Source organism: Fomitopsis serialis, assembly GCF_022376445.1.
Source record: "Fomitopsis serialis strain Sig1Antser10 chromosome Unknown B0H18scaffold_185, whole genome shotgun sequence".
Classification (NCBI taxonomy): Eukaryota; Fungi; Basidiomycota; class Agaricomycetes; order Polyporales; family Fomitopsidaceae; genus Fomitopsis; species Fomitopsis serialis.
This window is the reverse complement of record NW_025955145.1, coordinates 18,428-41,746: the sequence shown is the minus strand read 5'-3', so window position 1 is coordinate 41,746 and position 23,319 is coordinate 18,428. Positions and strand designations below refer to the sequence as shown.

Below are 23,319 nucleotides of genomic sequence, written 5' to 3'. Positions count from 1 at the left end.
CTTTGATGTAATATATTAGTCTTTGTTATGGCTTTCAATCACTGTACTTTACCTCCTTACATATCTACATCGCTGTGGAGCCACAAACATGACATCGTTACGGCTATTTTTCACCGTCGCATCAGACAAGGCCAGCGGTATTGTACAGGGACTTTCCTACCTCAGGCTTGCAACGGGTCCATCCATTCAGATTCCACGTGCCTCGCGCCTGCGTGTCAGTTGTGGTCCCCGGACCAGTATGCACCCACCTCTGCTGTATCTCAATTAAAAGGTTCACTGCTGTCAACGACGACACGCACACGCATGACAATACTCCGCTATCTGGATCATGCTCAGCGGACACGCATGCCCTGCAGTGATACAATGAATAACTCACATGCTGCTCGTGGCGGTACTGCCAATCTCGATGTGACGAGCGGGGCCCGTGGAGCTGACCAGTTGTAGAGAACAGACTCACTGAGACGCAGTGATTGATTCATGCGGTGATATGGTCGCAGATAGCCTAAGTGAACGAACACTAGACAAAAAATATTCAAACTTATGCCTCTCCATCTACCCCGCTGCATGATGTGACTTTTTATGCCGCCTCCGCTTTTTCTTGGTCGACGCATCCTGTCCATCAGCATTCTCTGGTTCATCCGCCCCGTCGCCCACCTCGCTACTCCTCTCCTCCACCTTCCTCCGCTTCGCCTTCCTGCCCGCACTGTGCTCCACGTCCTCACCTTCATACACATCCCCTTCACCGCCATCCGTCTCGCCCACCCCTGCACCAATAGCAGCCGCCTTCTCCTTCATACGCTCCTTCTTCCCCTTCCTCTTCTTCGGCTTCTCCGCCCTCTCCCTCTCCCTCCCCGCGCCGCCCTCCGAGAGCTCGACCCCGCGATCCTTCAGCTTCTCCCGGAGTTCCTTAAGCCGTGCGGTGCGCTGGCCGTCCCAGGTCTTGCCCTTGCCCTCCTTGCGGTACGGCGCGTATTTCTTGATGCCCATAAACTGGTTCAACTCCGGGTCGGTCGCCGTGAGGATCTCCACGGGCGAGAGGCCGAACGCCTGCGGCTCGACACGGGCATACTTGAAACGTGTAGGCATGTCGCCGACCTACCGAGAGAGGGTGAGAATGAGTGTAGGACGGGAATTGGAAGGGCGGCGCACCATGTCGTTGAACTCGAGCCCGTAGAGCTCGTCCATGTACTTCTCCAGCACACGCTTGCGCGTCTCTTCCGTGCCGTCCCACTCTTCCTCGTCCGCGGGCGCGCGGTCAACCGCCGCGTCCATCTCGTCGATGTCCACGCCGCCCTCATCTGCAACACCCTCGTCCTTCTTTTTCTTCTTTTTCTTCTTCTTGCTCGAGGACGCTTGAGTGCCGTCTTCGTCGTCATCTGGGGGCGCGATGTTCGTGATGTCAATGTCGTCCCACGTCGGCTTCTCATCGTCGACGATCGCATCGGCCTCCGCCTCGCGTTCGTAGAGTTCCGCCATTTGTCGGTCGTGCGCATCGGGGTCCCAGTCTCCCTCCAAGTCCAGCTCTTGTAGTGCTGAAAAGTCAACCAATCGTCAGCATCCCGCGGTAAGAACCAATCAGACGGAGGTATACCTTTGCTAGCGAGGCTCTTCCCGCCCTCTTTGCCGATCATCTCGAGCCGCGCCTGTAGATCCTTCATCTTGAGCGACTTCAATCGCTTCACCTCCTCGCGCTTCTTGAGCATTTCCTCCTCCTTGCGTGCCTTCCGCTTCTCGCGCGCTTCTTTCCGGCCAGTGTCTTGCCTCCGGACGAGGGAGTCGATGTTTCGTGGGTACCGAGGGATGGCATCTGCGCCTCTGAGAAGAAGGCATTGTGAACGCATGCGCATATGTTGAGTGTATGAAGGAGTAGACGCACGGCTCTTCGAAACGGAAGTTGTACGAGCTCTCGAAGCGATCTGCTACCTCGTCAAACTCGTCCTCTTCCTCGTCAAGCGGCTCTCCGCCAGACCCTGCACTGAAGTCGTCTTCGGACTTGACGTCTTGCTCATGCTCTGAAGCGGAAGATCTAGAGGAGCCGTCACCTCTGGCTTTCCCCTTGTTCTTCGCGCCTTTCTTCGAGCCAACGATCTCTTTGTAGGTCGGGAGCCGGCGCGCGGAGCGGTCGAGCCAGCCGCGGTTGAGGATGTAACTAGTGAGATGTGAGATAGTTTGCCGTGAGAGGACAAACGATCAAAAACTCACTTCATGAGGAACTCCTGATCTTCTTCATCCTTGTTCTTATGACCCTTCGCATCCTCCTTCTTTTTCTTTTTCTTCTTCTTCTCCTTGCCCTCCTCTACTTTGACCTCACCTCCTTCTGCACCGTTAGTCGCAGCACCCGCATCGAGCGTGACAATCTCCCTCAAGTCATCGCCCACTTCCCGCTGCAGAAAATCACGGTACTCCTCCTCCTCCCTCTCGACCTCGTCTTTCGTCTTCTCCCGCGGCACGAGGAAGTCATCATCTTCGTCTTCTACTTTTGCTCCAGAGACGGCGCCGTGGAAGGCAGAGATAGTCTCTTTGCGGAGGGCAGCTTGTTCGGCGACGTGTGTGAGCGGTTCGGGGGAGGGAGAGCGAGAGGAGGGGTTCAGGGCGGAGGCGAGGGCGTGTTGGCGCATGGTCAAGGGTTTCGACTGGAACGTATGTTAGCTATAACGAGGCGGGGGACTAGTGCACGAGGCGGGACGTGCCTTGTCTCTTTGTACCCGCGTTACTGGCGCTGCGCCGTTCGTTTTCTGGCGCTCCTCTGCACTCGAGCGGTCAGACGAATGATGTATGGAGCAGCATTGTCATGACTCACCTTCAAAGATATCCTTCCCGCTCTCATAAATCGCCGGGTCTCTCTTCCTGATTCTCGCCAGCGTCCTCAGGATCGCTGCGTCCACCGCCGGCGTAAGCTCCTCCCCATCCTCGTCCTCGCTCTCGTCCTCCTCCGAGTCGTCCTCGTCCCCACCGACGTCGGCATCGTCCACGTCCGAGCCGTACTTTTCCTTCACTGTACTAACGCTGAGTTAGATTGAGTGGGTGGGGGCGCGGGCGGACGTACGCTTCGCGAGCTCCTCGCGCTCCTTGCGGTACTCATACGCTTTGGCGAAGTGCTCATTGATGGTGAGCCGATGGATGGATTCGGTGTCGGACTCTTCTGAGAGCATGTTGGTTGGTTAGTTGGAACTTGGGAGTCAGGTTGGGTAGATGGCGGGATATGCTGGACCTCAGCGGTCCGCGCGAGGATGATGATCGAAAGCTCAAAATCTGTGGACGAGGAAGATGAGAGAATATGATAGCACGTGATCGAGATTGTATGCGCGCTTACAGAGCTCTCCGCGTTCAGCTCTTCTCTCAGTAGTGCTGAAGGTACCGTACCGCCGCAAGACCTTCCTGTGTCGGAGAGCTTGACACCATGGTGAGTAGACATTTGACATTCATGGCCGAACTTGATAACGATCGACGCGCCTTGCTATGCTCGGGAACTAGGCTTCGCTTCACTTCTGCTCGGAATGCAACAACCTGCTCTACCCCAAGGCTGATCCGCAACGGCGCATCATGGTATATGCGTGCCGGATATGCAACTACGACGAGGTTGGCGAGAACAAGTGTGTATACAGGAATGACTTGCTGACGGTGACAAAGTACGTGCCGTTCTCTGCGAGCGTGCACCAAGGATGTCCCTATTGCTCTCTGCGATGTGGCCATCTCTGTTGGACGTTTGCTACATTCGATGGTTAAGGTACTTACCTGCCCATCTCAGAGAGCAGATCGGTGTGACAGGAGACCTCATGAACGATACTACACTGGTACGCTCGCCCGGTTCCGCTCTGCACTTTTGCCTCACAACTTCCTAGGCGCATGCCGATATGCAATGCCCCCAATGTGGGAACGATGAGTACGTTACCTCGATTTCGCCACTTCGAGACGTTCCCTCGCGCTGCGCTGACACTTAGCGGTCTGCTCCTTTAGCGCTGTCTACTTCCAGGACCAGTCCAAGCGAAAGGAGACACGGATGATCCTCTTCTTCGTCTGCACAAAATGCAATAATAGCTTTACGGATCCAACGGTGGCTCGACCGCAGGATGTAGATTGACATGGACTTGGAGAGGCGGCTCTGGAGACTCGCATGTGTATCTGATCAGTTTTCTTGATGCTCACCCATAAACCCAGTACTATTGGATGCATTGTAATATATTGTATGTTTTCTGGGATCTAGTCTTGGTACTGCAGCTCTCGTGATGACATTCCAATGTTGTCCCAAAGGTTTCGGAGCGGCCTCAGCTTGACCTCAGCTACTTACTGGCAAGCGAAGCCCTTGTCACGGCGTGACAAGAACAATACAGCCTAAGGCGTGACACGTGACAGCGAACACGATCGAATGGCGGGCGCCCAAGGTTCGCCCCCTCCTGCCACTCGTTCCCCTCCTTTGTCTTTGACTCCCATGTCTCTGTGACTGCTTGGTTATTCAATTCTTGCTCTATCATATTGTTTCAAACCACGTCAAACAGACGCGACATATCAAGCGTTCATCTCTGCTGAGCGACCGCAGTGCAAAGCATTTACATCGCTAGAACGCTTGGGAATTCGCGTTTGTTGGTCTTGAAAGGGATCCTTCAAGGTGTGTGTATGCGCTTTGACCTATCAGCCATCAACAGAGTCGTACCGTACCAGACCCATGCGCACCCGCCGGCGCCCTGCGTTGCAGGACAAGACGCCGGGGAACACGCCCCAGTCTCACCACTCGAACGCGTCGAAGGCCCTCTTCAGCGAACCCCGAAAGCCTCTTGGCGCGCTCCCCATTGCTCCTGAAGTTGTCCCAGTCGTCTCCGATGAGAATGGCAACCTGCGTTCTGTCCCCCCTTCCCCGCATCCACACCATGTTCGCAGAGTCCCACAACCGCCACCAGAGCCCTTGGAGGAGACTGGTTCTGAGGTGAGCGCGCCTCCAACACCGACGCCAGCGCGTATCCGGAGGCCAGGAGCACAACCGTCCGACATGCCTCGCTACTCGTACGACATGCGGTCGGACGCCGTGCGCCACTCTGACATTCTCTCTGCGGCTATGCTACCTGTGCGCGCGGGCTCAGAGCGGGAGCCCCTCGCATATGGGGCGAGCTCAGATTCTTCCGCTGGACCAAGCCCGTCCCCCGTTAAGACAGCGACACGGCCCCTCACCAACCGCCGCCCCATCGCTCCGCCGACGTTTCGCCCGCTCGCGGACTCCGCCCCCAGCCCTCTCCCCACGAAACACGTCCGTCTTTCGAGCTCATCCCGCCCCTCCGGCGGGTTTGTGCTCCCGCCGCCGCCGGTCTTCGGGTTCGAACACCGCACGCCATCCTTCGTGCCGCCGACTCCGAAGCCGAGGCATGTCAAGACGCTCCTCCGCCCCGCCAACGAGGACGATGGTGTCCTCGCAAGCCCTACGCCCATCAAATCCGGACTCGGACCGCTCCCGGCGCAGAGCACGCCTGCCCCGCTTCGTAAGCGGAGACCTCGGCTCCCGCTGAACAAGATGCCTGTGCGTGCGCCGGAGCCACAGATGCCGGTCGCGGGGAGCTCGAAAGCAAAGGGGAAACAGCGCGCCAGGGAGGAATCCCTCCCGCCGAGCTCGCCGCCTCCGCCCTCACCCCTTGGCTCGCGTGGCCCCATTCCGTTCGCGGTGCGTGAGGACCTCATGGCCGAGCTGGAAGATGACGAGCCGCTTGAGCCCGAGGACAAGGAGAACATGGGTATGGGTATAGGCGCAGAAATCGGCATGGGCGTCGCTACTGACTCCAGCGTTGGCGCGGTGCCCCTGCAGAAGCAACGGAGCAGGAGCTCAGAGGACGACCTGTTCGGGTTCATCGCGGCGGAGCGCAAGCTCAAGGCCCTCCGGCGAGACATGAGTAAGGCTCCCGCGCCGCGCCGCGCGCCCCTCGGTACGCTCGTCGTTTCGCGTCGCACGCCCTCCCCCTCGCCCGAGCCCACTCCCGGGCCGTCCACGGTGCCGCTCCAGCTGCCCACGCCCGATGGTGGCTCCGAGGCGGACTCGAACTCCGGCGACCACAGGTTCCTCGCGTTGGACAGCCCTCGCTTGGAGCGCGACACCCCTGCACCAGAGCTGCCCGACCCTGGGCCGGGCGAGAGCGACCCCGTCGTCCAGCCCGCGTATGACAACGGCTCCGACGTGCTCTCGTACGCCGACCCCGATGAGGTGTACGAGCACGAGGTGTACGAAGACGAAGAAGAGGACAAGGAGAATGCCGCCCCTCGTCCCCTTCCCCTTGCTCCCGACCCCCCCGAGCCTGCCCTCCCGGATCCGGGCGCGCAAAGCGAGTCTGCGTCCGCCCCTGGCTCGCCAGAGGTCGACCCGACGCGCACGCCGCGCAAACCGAAGAGTACGCGCAAGCGGAGCCCTCTGCCGACGCCGCACTTTGAGGGCGAGAGCTCGGAGTCGGAGGTGGGCGAGGACACGCCGAGCCGGAGCATGGGCCCCGCGGAGTTGCTGGACCTGACGAGCTCCGTGCCTGCGACGTTCAGACTTCGGAGAGGCGTCGATGCGGAAGACAAGATGGTCGATGTCGAGGACGAGGGTAAGGAGCAGGGTGAAGAGGAGGCCCAGGGGAGCGAGCGCGAGGAGTCGGTCCCCAAGCTGAAGAAGCCCGCGACGAGGAAGCGCGGGCGTGGGCAGAATGAGGAAGGCGAGGATCCGGCGAAGGCGGCGAAGAATCTTGAGAGGCTCCTCCCTAGGAGACCCCCGAAACGCGCGAAGCCTGCGTCCGACGACGAGTCTGAGAGCTCTGAGCCTCCCGCGAAGCGTGCGCGTGGACGCGGGAGAGGAAGGGGTCGTGGACGCGCGCGCGGAGCGACTGGTAGGGGTCGTGGACGTGGACGTGGAGGGGCGAAGGCACACGCTGAGGACGTTCCGAGCGAGGAGAGCGGGTCGGAGAGTGAGGATGAGGAAGAAGAAGCGAAAGCCAGGAGCAGTGCCAGTCGCGGTGGGGTTGCGAGAGGACGAGGCGCTTCTAGGGGAAGAGGAAGAGCCCGCGGGAGGGGCATATCCACGAGCAGCCGTCCGCCGTCGAGCAGCACCCGTGTAACGCGGTCTCGCTCACAGAAGCCCGCGAGCAAGCCGGATAGCAAGGGCAAGAAACGCGCTAGGGACGAGGACGAGGAGATCGATATTGAGGAGGACGAGGTGCGTATGAGTGATCCCTGCGGCGGCATTCGTACTGATGCTGCTTCTAGGAGCGTGCCCGATCACGTCAGGCGCGGATCGAGTACTTCCGGAAGCTCGAGGAGTACAGCCTGGAGAAGGAGGACGTCTATGTGATATGACTTCTATGACACATGCGGTCCGGGTCTATCGATTGATTATGGTTTTCATGTGCATTCGTTTCCTTATGGTGGCGCGTCTGTTGTCCTGATTTTTCTCTATGCAGGACGATGGGACGATGGGCCTTGGTTGTAGCCCGATATACGAGTTGTACAAGTAGAAGATGTGTATCGTACCCTGACTACTTCTGATTGCATAATGACCATGAGTATTTCCTTACGTGTGTTGTCGCATTGCTGAAAGCTTGATACACGCAGTCTTTGCATTGCCGACTATCTCGAGGTCAGCCCCACGAGCCCCGCTCGTGATGGAGATAGGCAGTGCCACAATCAGTATGTGAGTTACTTAGTGTATCACTGCGGGGCATGTGTACTTATACGCTGAGCATGATCCAGATGCGCAGTGTTGTCATGCGTATGCCTGTCGTCGTTGACAATGATGAACAATTCAATCGAAACTCAGCAGAGGTGGGTGCATACTGGTCCGGCCGCCACTATTGACACGCAGGCGCGAGGCACGTGGAAGTTGACTGGATGGACCCGGTGCAAGCTGGAGCCTGACGTAGGCAAGTCCCCGTACATTACCGTTGGCCTCGTCTGACGGTATAGAAGCATCTTACTCGACGCGTACTCGTCGTGGGTAATGATCAGTGGGAGGCACATGCAAATAGCGGTGACGATGGCACTTTTGTGGCCCGCCAGCGAGTAGGTAGGTGACGAGGTTGGGTACAGTATTTCATATAAAGCCACAACACAAGATAATATATTACAACAAAGCGAAAGAGCGAGAGCAAAGCAATAACATGATAGCAGAATATGAGTCGATAGCGAACCGCAAGCGCTTTTACGGAAGAGCATAGCGAGGTGAGAACGATCATACAGAGCATTGCAAGACGTAACTGAACACTTGGGCGGTAGATGTCGTGGTGAAGCTACGTCAGACAAGACGATGGGGAGAACCTGCGTCCAGCGCCAACGGTCGTGTACCTCTAGGCCGTGGTACGATCTCAGCTGCATTCAGCCGAGGTTGAGGCGTTCACTGTAGCTCATCAATGCGTCAGTAATTGCCGGAGACAGGGTCAAGCGGATGATGCTCACTCGATCTTTGCATAGTGCCTGTTCAGGGCGTCGGCAGAGGCGAACGTTCCCTTACAACCGCAATCGCTCCGTTCACAAGCACAACGGTATAGTGCGAAATGGTCAGTCCTCTTTCCGATATGCTGGGCGAGGGCATAAGATGGCCGATGTTCCGAATGTCGTTTGAGCGACTGCCTGCAAATTGTGCCGTCGTCATGCATCCACCGACAGTTGCAAACGGCTACGCCATCCTCTTCACGGAAGCAAGGGGGTGACATTCATCGATGTGTACCTCGAGTGCCCGTGTTATTTGATTTTGGTTGTTACCACAGATCTCGACGCCGCACTGTCCTAGTGTCCCGTCGGTCATGACCTCGAGTTGGCATATACGCAACTGTTCAATGTTCGACGATTGGTCCGTAGGACCCCCGCCATTGTTTCTGTCGGCATCCGGACCCGTATATTCACTAAGTGTGATCGGTGAGCAGTCGTCATGATGCATCTGCCTCTCACTTACTCATCTACACCCTCGTCTTCTTCTAGTACATCGTTGTTGTCTGTTACCGGAGCAGGCAAATCCCTGCGTGGTAGTCAGCAAGATGGCATGCGACTGCTGCAACAATCCCATCTCACAGGTACGTATCGGCATTTTGGGGCCTGTTTTTCAGGTGTTCCATGTAATTGGCTACCGCACCAGGGCAGATTTTTTTGCTACGAAGGTCCTTGCAATTTAGTGTGGAGTGGATGCAAGAGAATGCTTCATGACTTACGCAGCCGGCGCCAGCGCGGAGTCATTGAATGTACAAGACATCAGCTCTTGCACTACAGTCCGTCTCGCTCTGGCTGGTTCTTAACCCGTCGGCAGTGGGCCACCATGGAGGCCAGAGTTGGATTAAGTCCACCCCATAGGTGTTCTCCCACCATTCTGCCCGTGTATTGAATTTTGGAGATCACATTGTCCAGCAGAATCGGCACACCCTTGTGGCCGCCATGTGTTATCGAGGTCCTGATCTCTCCCTTGAACTAAAACGAGTTCCACTGTGTCGTGCAGAAACGTATCAGGTGTGTTCCTTCAGTCTATCATGCCCAGAATGTATGTCAGATGACAGTGGACAGGAGGCCGGCATACATCCATAGCAGCGTTTGACCGGGGGAAAGCCTGCGCGTTCAGGATGACTGACGGTGGTTGTCCACACCTTAGTGGGCAACGGATATGGTTTTCCGGTATCGGGGTGGGCTACGAGTCGGTTACAAGATACCATTGCTCGCGACTTCAGATTTGCGAATGTGAGAGTGATTCGCAGAGGAGACGCCATTCTAGGTGGTTTCTAGCGCCGAACAGACCGAGTGCGCAATTTCCTTCTGGCCACGGCGTATCATCTATGCCATTTTCCACTGAGGTATGGATCGAGGTTCACGCGATACGTCCATGATCTCAATCATATTAGGCGTTAACGATATACAAGCCACCATGGATATGTACTGAGAGAATACTAGTCTTTGTAGTTCCGAGCATCCGTTCAGAGGCTTGAGTATAGTGCACTTCTTTCTCGTACAAGTGACCTGTTTTATGATATCTCTGGAATCATTACAGTATTGGGAAGTTCGGCGCGGACACGGTGCACCCACTGGCATTGGCCGGGATGGCGTCCGACGGCCTCCGTGACTTGCGCGCGGCATTCTGTGCTACTCCTCCCTCCTCAACGGCGCCCTACCATATACGATCTCTCGTCCAAGATGGTAGTGGCTTCGGAGGTCGATAGGCCAGTGCGCTCGTCGTAAATGCCACATTCGAAGATTTTTCCACTGTCCCACTAGCATGGTAGCGTCAACACCGTGACCATGTTGCTAAGTGGTAGTGGAAATCACCGAGCGAGAAGGTGGACAGCCTGAATACCGATCTGCACGGATTCGAGTCTAATACACGGCACGCCCTGAAGCTCGATGGCTTGAACTTCAAGGCTTAGGCGGAAATAGTAGTGGGCTGAAGTGTTCGTCAGAGGGTGTGTGTACTGCAATTGAATGGGTGGATGTGGGGCAGGTTGGCGGTCCGCGGACTCGGACTCCGGAGGAAGAGCTGAAGTCCATTCACAGTCGACGTCCTCGTAGTACGTAACAACTTGAACTCGTAGCCACCGATTGCGCCACGAGGTCCATGCCAAGGCATGGCGCTTCTTCACTTCGATCTGATCTTTAGATTTCTTTCTCGAAATCAAAACATCACTTCGTTCATTATGGGTACATGTTGACCTGATCATTCACGTAAAGTATTCGGATTCCTTGGAGGGCGACTTACATGGCGTTATTAGCCTGAAATCATTCCGCTTGTGGATGACCACGTCTAGACTGGCGAGGCGTGTCTTCACCGTCAGAGTCAGACTTACTACGTCTCGCAGGAGGCACTGTGCCGCTGGGGACAACTGAGTTGGAGGATTCAGTTCATGGGTGCCGCGATAATTTATGGCATGTCTTGGTCTCGGTGAGATCGACTGTCAACGCCGCTGCGGCGCATTTGTTGCAGGATCCTATGCTAGATAATACGCGCACGCCGGCCGCCCATTCACTGGACTCAGCAGCATAAAATCACGCTTGAAGCCTAAACTACAGAGGACCCGGCTCTTCGAGTTAACAGCTCGTGCGCTGGCTGCAATCACAGCCGACGCAGAGCACGCAGACCGTATTTCTCCATGCTACACGGTACAACGCGAATGTTCATGTAGAGCCTTAATATGCCTGCACAAGCAGCGAGCGGACACTGCCATGGTACGTATGCATCCGAGTCCCCTCTGATATGGCGTTACAAGCTTGGATTGCGCCCGCTCTCTGGAATTGAATGCGAAATGTCTTACATGGCCTGTGATTTGCCGTGTGCATTACCTAGGCCCTAGAAGTACGATGCTCATCGGATAATAGACACATAGCGGCTACTACAGTACAATATACGAAGACAACAGATAGCATCAGCCTGAGTCGGCCCAGTGCCATGATACGATGCTCTCAGATCTGAGACGCGGCCTGCCTTTGTTTTTCGCAACATCCGATTCGATGACTAGGTGTTCGCTGCGATTATTGAGCAGTATGTCAGAAATCATTGCATACTGTTCCAGTGGCAACTCACCGGAAGTTTATGGTAATGCCGTTTGTCAGTCGCATAGTCATGGCCGGCAAGGCCGGATCCGTTACTGCTGCTGCCGCCGCCCCGGCAAGAACAGCTGTACAACGTGAGGTCGTCTATCCGTTTCCAGATATCTCGCACCAGTGTGTTGCATGGCCGCGATTCTGAGTGTACCTCGAGCGACTCCCTATATACATTGCCGTCCGTCTTCACCCAGGGACAGTCAGATACGTGTTTTCTTCCGTCCTCTCAGAAATATCGTGCCAACGGTGACATCCAAGGTGCTCCTACATCCAAGGTGCTCGTCAAAACCGTTCTTGAGTTCGAGACGATTGGCACCTATGATTCTCGTTTTACACGGTTCTGCGTTGTCATCGCACTGAAAGCAGCAGAACACAATCAAGTGAGAATTTTCCCTACGATTGATATATATATAGTGAGAGACCTCGTACCAGCATGCGGAATCAATACTCACAGGCGAGGATCAACACTCGAGCTTTCCATCTGGCTAGGCATATTGTACCAGCAATCCGCCTGAGGCACAATTGGAATGTATCTGCTGCATATGAACCACTCAGTTAGTGTCATGGTCAGTTTTATCATTGTATACGCAACTACTGACGTGGCCTCGACTTGCGACGTGTCTACGCACTGGGTGTCATGATGATGGGCCATATCCACGTATGCCTGAAGAAATGTCGCCCTCCGAAAGCAAGCTTTTATGGGGTTCTTGAGAGTGGAAACGTACCTCTCATATGAGGGTGGTCGCAACGTTCAGGTAAGACCTACCCACTACCTGCGGTCACAGGCGCCGGGCCGGCCCGGCGAATCGTTATTTCAGGAGGCATCGCGCCTACTTGAAATGTTTCCTCAGTGGGAGAAGCATATGCGGATGGCCGAGTTTCGTCGCCTTATACACCGCCACGTAGATCCCGCACTGCTGGATGAGCTTGCCGGAAAAGAAGGCGACGCCGGGTTGACGCCGGGCGACCTATATTCCATCCATACACCAACATCGACCCTGACCCGGACGCGGAGGCCATCTTCCCGTTCGAAGGCTCGGATATCCCAGGAGTGGGTTGGGAAGACCTGACAGGGCGGCGAGTATTGAGGGAGATCGTCCATCACAGAGCGCAGGGGTCTCTGTTTCCGGGCCTGACGCGCCCGAGCCCGGACTTCGCTATGTACATTGTATATCGAGAACGGGAGTAGTGCCATGCCTGTTCTGTCTAACATGTAGTCACCCTGCATACATTCTATCATACTATCGGTTCCGAGACCAGCGTTGGGTGTGCATATCATACCGACAATCCGAAGACTGGACCGGAGAGACGTCGTGATCCTCTAAGCCTGCACGCTTACCACAGGCACACCATTCACACCGCGACTGGGATAGTCACCATCCGCGACGGCCTTCCGCGCCACATCTCCATCCACACTCTCCACCGCCTCGCCATCCTGCACATGTCCATTCGCCGTCTTACCCTCCGGAGCCTCGCCATCCCCACCGACCTCGTCGACGACGTCCAGCACCCGGCGCGCAGCCTGCGGCGCGCCCGCGGGGATCGGGACCTTCGCGAGGCGGCCGAACGCGACCTGGAGCATGACGCGTACGAACGTCGCCCAGAAGAGCGTCACGGGCCAGTAGTAGCGGTAGCGCATCCAGAGGAACGTGCGCGGGTAGCGCGCGAGGGTCTTGTCGTAGTCCGCTGGGAGGCGAGAGGTTATTGGTCGTGTCGATGGTGCGGGGAGCGGTGGTGAACGAGACGTACCTTGGAGGTCGCGGCGGAGCTCGTGCAGGACGTGCGGGACGTCGGTCATGATCACGTCGATTCCCCACCGGATTGCCTGAAAGTGAAGGATGTTAGTACGTGTAGGGTAGAGCTATATTGTGGTCTCAGAAAACAGAGGGGCCTCCCAAAAGCGTGACCATGTCCACCATTACCTGGCGTCGTCCAAGGCAGTACATCGTCAGTCACCTCGTCTGCACAAATCCTCACGATCGCCTGCTGGATCCACATGCGCCTCAGAAACGGCGATGCTTTACCACTCAATGACGAGCCACGACCCAGGCTATATGCGCCTTTCCGTCGCGCCGCACATCGCCCCAGGACCTCCCCTCCCAAGAACAAGAGAGAGAAAGAGAAAGATCAGCCAGCCAGACTCACCTCGGCCATCTCGAGCGGGTCGTTCACCGTCCACACCATCGTCGTCTTCCCCGCGGCCTTGCACTCCTTGAGGAAGCTGTGTTCGTGTATGCTCGTCAGTCACCTCCGATATGTCCTCCGAGGCAAGGAAAGCGAGGAGGTCGGAATCGGATGGGTGTATGCGTGGTCAGAGGATTGTGGAGGGGTGCATGTACATGGACGCGCTAAGCGTGATCACTGCAGTCGCGACGCGGACATGTGAAGAGCACGGCGGCAGCGCGGGTGGTGTTTCCGCACCACTTCCTGGCTCATACAGTACCAGTCGTTGCTCAAGACGATGCGGCACAGAGAGTACAGTCTCAGGATAATACTCAGGCATGCGCGTGCACGCTCTGCACGGCTTTAGGTGACTGCCTTCCGCGGAGATCACCATGAACTCCCCGCATATAGCCCGTCTGAGCAGGTCAGCCTCACGCTGTGAAGCGAGGATCGCGTCCGAGTCGCGCCGGAGACGTGCTCAGCCAACGAAATCAAGAAAGATACGTGATGTCGGGCGTCCTCGACGCACAGCAAGCACGTCCAATCCACACACAAGCCCTCCCGCCACTCCCACACACACCTCATCCACACGCGAACACAATCACTCACCTCTGGCCCGCCCTCGTGACCCACTGCCCAAAGTGCAGACTCATCACGTCACAGCTCTCCCAGAACCAGCGCCGCGCGAGCACGACGTTGAACCCGATGTGCGCGCGGCCGCAGCGGGGGAGGACGTCGATCGCGGGGCGCACGTAGCCCGTGTGCCACACGCCGAGGAGGATGCGCGGCGCGAGCGCGGTCTCCCAGGCGTCGTACGCGCGGAGCGCGCGCGCCATCAGCGCGAAGATCTTCGCGAGCGAGTTCGACGGCTTGATGTCGATGTGCAGCTTCGCGTGCTGGTTCTCGGGCTGGCGCGGCGGGGCGGTGGGTCAGCGTGCGGTGAGGGGAGGAGTGAAGGGGAGGGGGCTGACCCGCATGAAGAGCGCGATCGTCTCGTCGAAGGTGGGGATCGGCTGCGGGGGCTGTTTCTTCGTGCGCAGGTGCTGCATGCCGTTAGGGCCGTACCACTTGTGGTCCTTGATGCGCCCTGCAGCGGGTCACGGACGTGAGCACTCCCGGCCTGCAGCCGCCGGGCGCACTCGTCGTCATCACGAGTGCAGACGCACCGAAGCCGTTGGTCGTCCGCTGGAGCGCTGGTGCGGGCGTAAGCGTCGAGTCGCGTGTATGTGGAGGAGGAGGACGCACTGGGGTCGTGGAACATGATCACGACGTCGTCCTGCGAGATGTGCACGTCTGCCAGTGCGGTCGGTCCGAGTCAGCGCGTTTGCTGTGGTGTTCGCGCATATAGGCACGCACCGGTCTCGATCCCATCCGCACCATCCCTGATGGCGCGTTCGAAACTCGCGAGGGTGTTCTCGGGGAAGGACACAGAGGCCTGAGAACGGCGAGGAGGTGAGTGTTGTTGCGGTGATGGACAGGCGGGGACAGGTGCGCACCCCTCGATGACCCCAGCATTCAGGCAACTTCGGAGGCATGGTAGTGGTCGGGTTTCGCGAAATCAAGCTGTTCAGTCCGGCGGTTCGTCTACGGGGGAGATATCGCGAATAATGGGAGATCGGGAGGGCAAGAAACGGGGCGAAGCAAGGCTCCGTGTGCGATGTAGAAGTACGAGTCGGAGGTTATCGCGCGCACTGCCACTGCGTGCGCAGGGCAATATTGGGCTCGGCAGGCGAGGTGCGCATCTGGTCGGCTGCTGACAGCTGCTGACATTATTTGTAGACAACGCGAATGACATCGCGTTTGATGGAGTGGCGCACGAGCTGCCGGGCATTCGCCCGTCAGAGTCTATCAGAGTCAGATTAATTCGCCCCTCAAGGCCTCACACACGGTCTCGGGACCCACCAACCACAGCATCCACGTGCACACTACCCGTTTTGGGTCGATGCGCAGCTGCCAGTGCTGTGCCAGTGTGGGTCCGCTGTTCGAGTTCCTATCAGAGCGACGCGGTAGGTTTGCACGCTCAGATATATCTCTGACGTCAACAGCTAGACAGGCGACATTCTGCGAAGCACAGCGGATCAGCGAACGCGGCACAGGTATGACAACATAATATCAATCTCACCACTCCCTGCGGAATCCTGTAACACCGACAGCACCTCATTCTGCGTGAACTCCGCTTCCCGGAGAGGCCTGCCCGAGACTGTGATGATACCGGATGTACGTACAACCGGACGCGACAGGCGCACAGCATGTACGACGCTTTTTGCTGGACACGATTGTGATGAATCACAGCAACGTCGGACGGGGTGCACGCAAATAGGATGCAAGACACAGGGACACCTTCCACCCATTCCTAGCTCGGGTGGCTCGGAGGTGAAGAAGTTAGATCGAGGTGAAACATGGGCGCACGAGTTGCCGCGGACGTACTAGCGGAGATCGTCGTTGCAACGTTGCGTCGATCGCGCACGCACCTCCTGAGAACCCTAACCACTTTCTCAGTCTACCCGTCATAGAGAGGCAGAGCGATCGACGCAGGGGACTGCTAATAGGAGACATGCCGGCGCGAGAACGTCCTCACGTCGAACGTGGCCTTCAGTACAAAGGATATAGCCGAGGTTCGGATCCAGCCTCAGGCCTCATCGACATCCCGGGCTTGTCCCGGGCCCCGGTACGCATGCCTTCTCGATCTCCAAGACTTGGAGTGTCGCTTGAAGTAGTCTATGATGTTGACCATATACGACAGCGTGTGCCGACACCTTCTGTCGCAAATACAACGGGATGTAAAGGCTGCGACAAGGTTGCATAAGTGCAGACAGGGGGTCAACGTTTTCGACCTAGTAGGAGAGCGTGACTTGTTCTTCAACGAGCAAGGGACAGTAACGCCGCACGCATCACTGCATCGAACCCTAAATAATACCCATGTTTCGTTCCACATAGACTCCAACTGTACATACCATATAGTCCCTACGATATTGCCCCGGCGGAATCGCCTCTACGTAGTACGGAGGCGCACCGAGCCAATGCACAGCAGGACACCATCATCGCTTTAATCTTGTAGGCATGTACATAGTATCTAGATAGAGTCTACATAGGGCTTCGCCCTCAAACGACTATAAACGGGATTTACCAGGAAGCATAGCTCGCGAAGTCCGTAACAACGTAGCGACAGGTATCGGCGAAACCACAGATGCGTACTTCGTGGTCCTTAGGTTGGCGATCGAGATCATCCGAGGACAGGGTTCTGCTGATTGGCTTTGAGTAGCTGCTGGTGAGAACATCCCATCCCATGCGGATGAAAGTGAGCTGAAACGCCCGCCATGCAGTTCTCGGGACCGTTTGAAGAATGGGCGACCAGGTCTCGAGAAATTCGAAGAAGTCCGCCCGGTGTCCACTGGCAGAAACGAACTGCTTGAACGACTCACTGGCTTCCTGTTCAACGTGGACGTCGAGTCGCCGCACGGACGGATTCCACGCTAAACTCAGTGCAGATGCATACCCAACGTCGCACACTATCAACACACTTTTAGAGGGCAAAGGTACTGTTGAAAGCGATGACGTACTTCGTCCTGGCATACCAGCCAGAGATATGTGCTCCAACGAGGGGCCAATCACTTGCAGAAGTCGGGTCAACAAATGGGCGCCTTGACCGGTGACCTCGGTGACGGTCAGGTCTGTTACGTGCTGGCAACACGGCGGGTGTACCGTGACGAATCAATCGACCAGAGCGGCAAGTAGCCCGATATCCAAGTGACATAGCTCGAGCCGCTGCAGATGTGGGACGGATACGTGAGTTTGGGGCCGCTCAGAAGGAGCTAACGACAGAGCCGAAGCCTGAGGGCGCACTGGCAGTGCGTATTTTCCGTCACGCAGAACCAGGGTGTCCAGCTGCGGGGATGCGAGGATGATGCGGCGAAGTTCGCCGAAGTTCGCCAAGACGAAGTCGACAATCTCCAGGCTTCGGAGATTTCTGAACAGGCGCAGACCTCTGGTGAAGGTCAGGTGCATTGACGGACGTATGCATCCCTCGAAGACGAGATTGCGCACGTCCGGCATACAAGCACCCAAGACCAAAGGTACGCTATCGCAGAAGCGCACGTCGCCATAGCGCTGGTGGATCCGGAGTGTGGTGGTGCGACTGAGCCTCTGCCTTACCCGCGCATCGCGATTGAGGCACAGATCGCGTAGAATCATGAGACCTTCCCGGTCGCGAATGCACAGGTCCGGATAGCGGATGTGGCCTGAGCACCGATACCACTCCCGGCAGACGAGCGCGACCGACGAACGCTCCGTCTCCGTATCGAGGTGAGGGAAGACGTTGTAAAAGACATCGAGGGGTATACGTCTTGAGAGTGATCGGGGGAGGGGATATACGTGTTTGCTGGGGACTGGAGCCCAATAATATGCGTCCCAGTCGACAGGTCTAGGCACGCTGTCGCACTCGAGCTCCTGACTTGCGTTGATGAGATAACCTTGACGGACTGCGTCCATGACCCACTGGTGATAATGTCTCTAAGTAGATGTTGGTCTCGTCGTTACTGCTAGCATATGCAAGAAACGAACAAACCTGCCAGTGTTCGCTGCCGCGAGGAAAGCCAATCTTGAATGGGAGGTCCGCGGGCTTGCTCACGGTCTTCCTACCAGCTAGAAAGTCGCTTGAGGGGCTCCCAATTTCCGTACTTAACGTGAAGGACACCGTGGCGCGGCATACGGAGAAAACGAAGGGGCGCAGCTGCGAGCCCACAGCCTCGCAGCGTTCCACGATAACACTTATGAATGGGTTCCATACGTACCGACCTGAGACCGCAGAAGGCTCTGAATCTTACCACCAGATACACCGCCCCCGGTGCCTGTTTGCGTCTTTTGTATAGAGAAGCCAGGTATGACGGAACCCTGTCAACGACGGGCAACTCATGGGAACAAGGCTTCCTCTATAACCTGCAGATACAGTCACGGAGCATATACACAGTACACCGCCTTGCACCGCGCAAATCCTATCTTTGTTGATCAGTTATGCCGCTCAGTTGCCATGCAGTGGACCGTACGTACCCTCAGTTCCCTCGCCACCGCCTCAACAGCCTTCTCATAAAACCCGGCGTCTCTCTCCGCAGCACCTACGGCATCGCCATCCTCCCCAAATCTGACTTATTTTCCGGGACGTCGAAAGTTGAGCGTGCTGGCAGAGGCAGAAGGCGGGGAGGAGGGGACTCGGAGTCGACGGACTCAAGAGTCAAGCTTCAAGCTTCAAGACGGACTCGGGAAACGACGTAGGAGTCCACGTGACTTCCCGTGCATACTAGCTTATACCATATACGGCAATAATGTTGAAGCCACGACGAGTCGGACTTGGCGAGTACTGCTGATATGTGTGTACGTACATGTGTCTAGGGTCGACATACTCGCTGCTAGCCACCTCCAAACAGGTCGTGAACATTCCGCAATCGTAGAGCTCCGCTTCTGTGCCCTTCAACTTGCCACAGCTTCAGAAGCTTGCCATCGTCGTCATGTCCTTCAACCCAACCGCACTGAGACCCCGACTACAGACGGAGTTCTACGAGTTCCTGGAACAAAAACTCTTGAGTGTGGAGTCGCAGTTGAGTACATCAGAGAAAGTGAGTTAAGCTCGGTTGCCTTGGCGTCGCGGTATTGACTCAATGGTGATGCTCAGGAAAGGAAAGAGCTGGGAGTTGCGTTGACACAAACCGAGAAGAAGCTCGAGGCTTCTAATGCTGTGTGTTACTTCATACTGGGCTGGAGACCTATCAATCTGACTGTCTTTGTATATGGATAGGAACTGAAAGAATTGCGAGCAAATGCTGGTGCTCCTGTTGAAGTACCACCGAACAAAGACGAGGTGCGTCTCCAGTTGCTCTACATCGCTGAGCATGAAAACTTAATTATTCACAAACAGACAGAATCCACTGAATCACTCAAAAATGATGTATGTTTTTGGGGCTAACACTTGTCCCCGTGCTGCTGAACGTCGTAGTTACAGCAAGTATCAGATCTGCTCGCGAGGGAACGAGCGCGCCGTGAAGAAGCAGTAAGTTTGCGGTCTATATATGTCGCTTGTTGTGAATGCTAAGTGGTAACGTGAGGAACGTGTCACCTCGGAGACGGAAGCAAAGGTACTAACGTCACATGTGCGGCTCAGCATTCGGTCTAATCGTTGGTGCGCAGGTCAAGACTCTCGCCGATGAATTTGCACAGAGCAAGTCCACATACCGAGAGGATCTCGTGAACAAGGAGGAGACCTGTAGCCGTGCAGTTGCAGAGCGTGCCGAAGCCGAGACCAAATGTCGACAGCAGCTCACCAGCGTAAAAGCCGAGCTAGATGCTGCGAAGAAGGTAGTATTCTGTCAATTTCCACCGTCTGTTCATCACATGCTGATCATATCATAGGAAGTATCAAGACTGTCGACCGCGAATCACTCGACCCAAAGTCCAGCCGACAAACTTGAACATCATAGCTCAGTGAAGGTATCGCATCGCACGCTCTGAATGTAGATGACAACGACTGACATACTGCCTATGCATAGTTTAGGGTATTCGTAGATAGTTTGCGCGCACTGCCTGCTCCTGCTGTAGCAGTTGATCTCGCAACCCTTGAGCCTATTGAGATGTCGGTCAGTTGCAAATCCCTATTGGTCATTGTATGCATCAGACGATTATGTGCACGCAGATCCAAGCAAGGCATCGACATTGATGCATACTTACTGACTTGTAACATTCTCATGATGTCAACAGCGACCTACCAAGTCAGTGGCCACCTTCGACCTGGAATCGGTGCTGGCGCGGCAAACCGCACACAAAGCGCCGTCGTCTGATGCGGTGGTAAAGACTGTGCCCGAAATGTATCAAATGGGCATCTTGAGAGCGGAAGTCATTGGTCTCCAGTGTATCGGATTCAACCATCGCCTCAATGAAGAGCTGCACTCGAGCAGATCACCTTCTGATGACGCGTCACTGAAATCCGACACCGACGGCACGCCGCTGTCGTCTCTCCTCAAACGGCGCAAACGTCCTGTAGCTGTGGTTGAGAGTTCAGACGACTCGCAACCGCCCAAGAAGGAAGCCAAGATATCTGGATAGGTGTTGGGGTATAGCGAGCCTTACCACTGTACTACGATACAAGTTCGTACTAGTCCGTGTTCCCGTTACATGATGAGTTGACGGTACTTCCCTCAGCGCTGAAGCTTGAAGCGCCGTGGCGGCCCGTGTCTACGTACTCAGACGCTGCCTACGGGGAACTACTACCGATATGCTGTGCATAAAACACTAATTTCGCTTGGAGAGCATACTGTATAGACATACTACGGCCTGCAAACCGCTCTGATCATCCTTCCAGGTAAACAAAACCGCTGGCACAAGGCTCTTGGAGACATACGCATTTCTGAGATGGGCCGGGGCAACGTGGTACTCATGTATACTTCAGACATCTTACAGCAGACATGACTGTGACGCGAACTCAGGCTCAAAGATTCAGCGAAGCGGCGAACTGTGGCTCAACTTCAAGTCACCTCATAGCATGTGCATAATCCATATCCAATTGATACGTGTCGCTTGACATATCGAGGCTCATCGCACTCGCATTACTCTGACCTAAGCTCTGGAAAGGATAGGCGCGATCTTGATGTCGCTCGTGTCCCACTAGGGTTCCAAGCAGCCTGAGTTCAGCAACGCAATCATTCGACGAAGTAACAACTTACCACGCCGGCCTTGTAGTACGGCTCCTGCTCAATGAGCTTGCGCGCATCCTCCAAGCTGTCTGCCTTGAAGATCAGCAAGGTCCCACCAATGTCGGGAACACCTGTGAGCGGCAACTTCTCGTCCTTGGCCAAGATCGCACCACCGAACTCTACATGAAGTCCACAGTTTGTCAACGAACAAGGTCATCAGACAAGAGCGATGTGGCTGGACGTGACAGGTGGCGATAACAGAGCGAGCGGTCGACTTACTGACGGAGCCATCCGCGCGGCGGGCCTGGAACCACTCGTTGTGCTCGCTGTCGAGGGCCTTACGCTTCTCCACGGCGTCGCCGGCTTTGCTGTCCGGAGCCCAGGCACAGTACGACATCTGCAGGTTGATTTGAGACATGTTGGCTAAGGACTGAGTACTGACTCGGAGGCTCTGGATGCGGATTAGCTCTGCTCTCTAGCACCTTATATACATTGCGCGCATGAGCGAACCGCCCGCGCATTACACATGGATCCGAGCAGGAGGCAGGCACTCGGACAGGTGGCCTGCCTGATATGTACGCAAACATAACTGACCGTAAGAGAAGCGAGGCTTGTCGAGTCTGGTACGCAGTCGAAATACTGCAAATGCTTGGTAGCGCCGTTCTCGCAACGTTACCTGGGCAGCACGTTGTATGTGAGCTGATGCTTCTGGCATGTCTCGGTAGCCCATTTGACATTCCTGGCAGACCCGAACATTGTCCCGAAGCTCAGCAGACAAGTACTCGAGCGTGGAAGTGTGGACTGACGATAACTGCACGAGCACTGCTAGATTCGGTCGACCACGCTGAGCTTGACGGAGATTGACAGCCTCGAATGTCGTGAGTGAGAGATGGTCAGAACATCAAAGCATGAGGATCGTTATTCAATGCATACAATACCAGTCCGCGTCATGTCCGTGCAGAGTCCCCGAGTGTCCCTGTCTATTGTTAGTTCACGCCTCGAAGGCATATGCCGCAAATTATTGGCAATGATCAGAGCCCTGCTGCCGCTCTCAATTTGTCGTAGAGAGGCGTCCCCAGACCGGTGACCTGCACGGTGGCGCAATCAGTCCCCTCGTTTCCTTCGGTAGCTGGAATGCACTTACAGGGTCCCACCCGGTCGTCGCCACGAAGCCAGCCACGGAGCCGTCGGACTCCAGGCACTGCTTGTTATTCCCGTTCACAATATCCGTCACCGCACCCGCCGCCTTCGAGTACAACCACGGGTTCAAGAAGCCCAACACGGGCTTGCCTGCATTGAGCAGCTCGTCGTTCAGCAGCGCGATAACGCTCGCCCACATCGGCGTCGAGCAGCTTGTGCCCGTCGCCGGGTTATAGTGGCCATCGACCACGGTGGCGAACAGCACGCCGAAGCCGCTGATGTCCGGGAAGCCGCGACCGGACGCGTTGTACAGCCCTGTGTCATTGCTGCCGAGCTGCTTGAGGTAAGCCGAGACCGCAGAAGACTGGTAGGTCGGCATGGGGAAGTAGTTGGAAAAGCCGCCGCCCGAGAAGGGCACGCCTTGCTGGTCTGCCCAGTTGATGTCCGCACCCGTGGCACCAACCGAAGTCACGCTACGCAACAAGGATGGTATGTCAGATTCTTGTGGTGTGGGCGACAAGGGCTTCGACTTACTATGGGCACGTGTTGGGGAACGTAGGCACGAAGGTCGTGCAATCTTGGTAGCCTGTACCTGAGACGCCACCGTCGCCGGAAGAGAATAAGATTGAGACACCCCTCGCGCCGAGTTGCGCATAGACGTTGCAAAGGTTACTGCGCGAGGGCGCGAGCGGTTGAGTCAGTGTTGCCAAGATTCTCTCATGACGAAGATATGCGCACTATGCCAGTTTCTCCGAGATCACATCCTCGTTGGATGAGTAGCTCGTCGTCATCACCGGGGGTGGTGATGTCTGATTGAGGAGAT

The 23,319-nt window shown here is 56.2% G+C and overlaps 3 protein-coding genes across 3 annotated transcripts; 2 read left to right on the top strand and 1 right to left on the bottom strand.

Annotated features, from left to right (window-relative positions):
* Window positions 1-466: 466 nt before the first annotated feature.
* On the bottom strand, window positions 467-3,240 carry B0H18DRAFT_1216361 (KRI1-like family C-terminal-domain-containing protein). Its single transcript, XM_048036666.1, has 8 exons — window positions 3,047-3,240; window positions 2,801-2,995; window positions 2,691-2,746; window positions 2,203-2,633; window positions 1,877-2,149; window positions 1,592-1,815; window positions 1,150-1,532; window positions 467-1,095 (listed from the first exon to the last, which is right to left on the bottom strand). The coding sequence occupies exons 1-8, from the start codon at window positions 3,150-3,152 to the stop codon at window positions 553-555; spliced, it is 2,211 nt and encodes a 736-aa protein (XP_047886045.1). The 5' UTR covers window positions 3,153-3,240; the 3' UTR covers window positions 467-552.
* Window positions 3,241-3,340: 100 nt separating this feature from the next.
* B0H18DRAFT_916300 (uncharacterized protein) lies at window positions 3,341-4,250 on the top strand. Its single transcript, XM_048041594.1, has 5 exons — window positions 3,341-3,403; window positions 3,475-3,629; window positions 3,749-3,794; window positions 3,843-3,883; window positions 3,958-4,250. The coding sequence occupies exons 1-5, from the start codon at window positions 3,401-3,403 to the stop codon at window positions 4,079-4,081; spliced, it is 369 nt and encodes a 122-aa protein (XP_047886044.1). The 5' UTR covers window positions 3,341-3,400; the 3' UTR covers window positions 4,082-4,250.
* Window positions 4,251-4,396: 146 nt separating this feature from the next.
* On the top strand, window positions 4,397-7,548 carry B0H18DRAFT_1048320 (uncharacterized protein). The gene is made up of 2 exons (XM_048030876.1): window positions 4,397-7,165; window positions 7,216-7,548. Exons 1-2 carry the CDS (start codon window positions 4,664-4,666, stop codon window positions 7,303-7,305), a joined length of 2,592 nt encoding a protein of 863 aa, XP_047886043.1. The 5' UTR covers window positions 4,397-4,663; the 3' UTR covers window positions 7,306-7,548.
* Window positions 7,549-23,319: the final 15,771 nt, after the last annotated feature.

Coding starts and splice junctions, on each gene's coding strand:
- B0H18DRAFT_1216361 (XM_048036666.1), bottom strand. CDS start 3,152: ATGCTCTCAGAAGAGTCCGACACCGAATCCATCCATCGGCTCACCATC. Junction 2,996..3,046: donor GCGCGAGGAGCTCGCGAAGC/GTACGTCCGCCC, acceptor GCGTTAGTACAG/TGAAGGAAAAGTACGGCTCG. Junction 1,816..1,876: donor AACTTCCGTTTCGAAGAGCC/GTGCGTCTACTC, acceptor CCTTCTTCTCAG/AGGCGCAGATGCCATCCCTC.
- B0H18DRAFT_1048320 (XM_048030876.1), top strand. CDS start 4,664: ATGCGCACCCGCCGGCGCCCTGCGTTGCAGGACAAGACGCCGGGGAAC. Junction 7,166..7,215: donor TCGATATTGAGGAGGACGAG/GTGCGTATGAGT, acceptor TGCTGCTTCTAG/GAGCGTGCCCGATCACGTCA.
- B0H18DRAFT_916300 (XM_048041594.1), top strand. Junction 3,630..3,748: donor GACTTGCTGACGGTGACAAA/GTACGTGCCGTT, acceptor TGCCCATCTCAG/AGAGCAGATCGGTGTGACAG. Junction 3,795..3,842: donor TCATGAACGATACTACACTG/GTACGCTCGCCC, acceptor ACAACTTCCTAG/GCGCATGCCGATATGCAATG.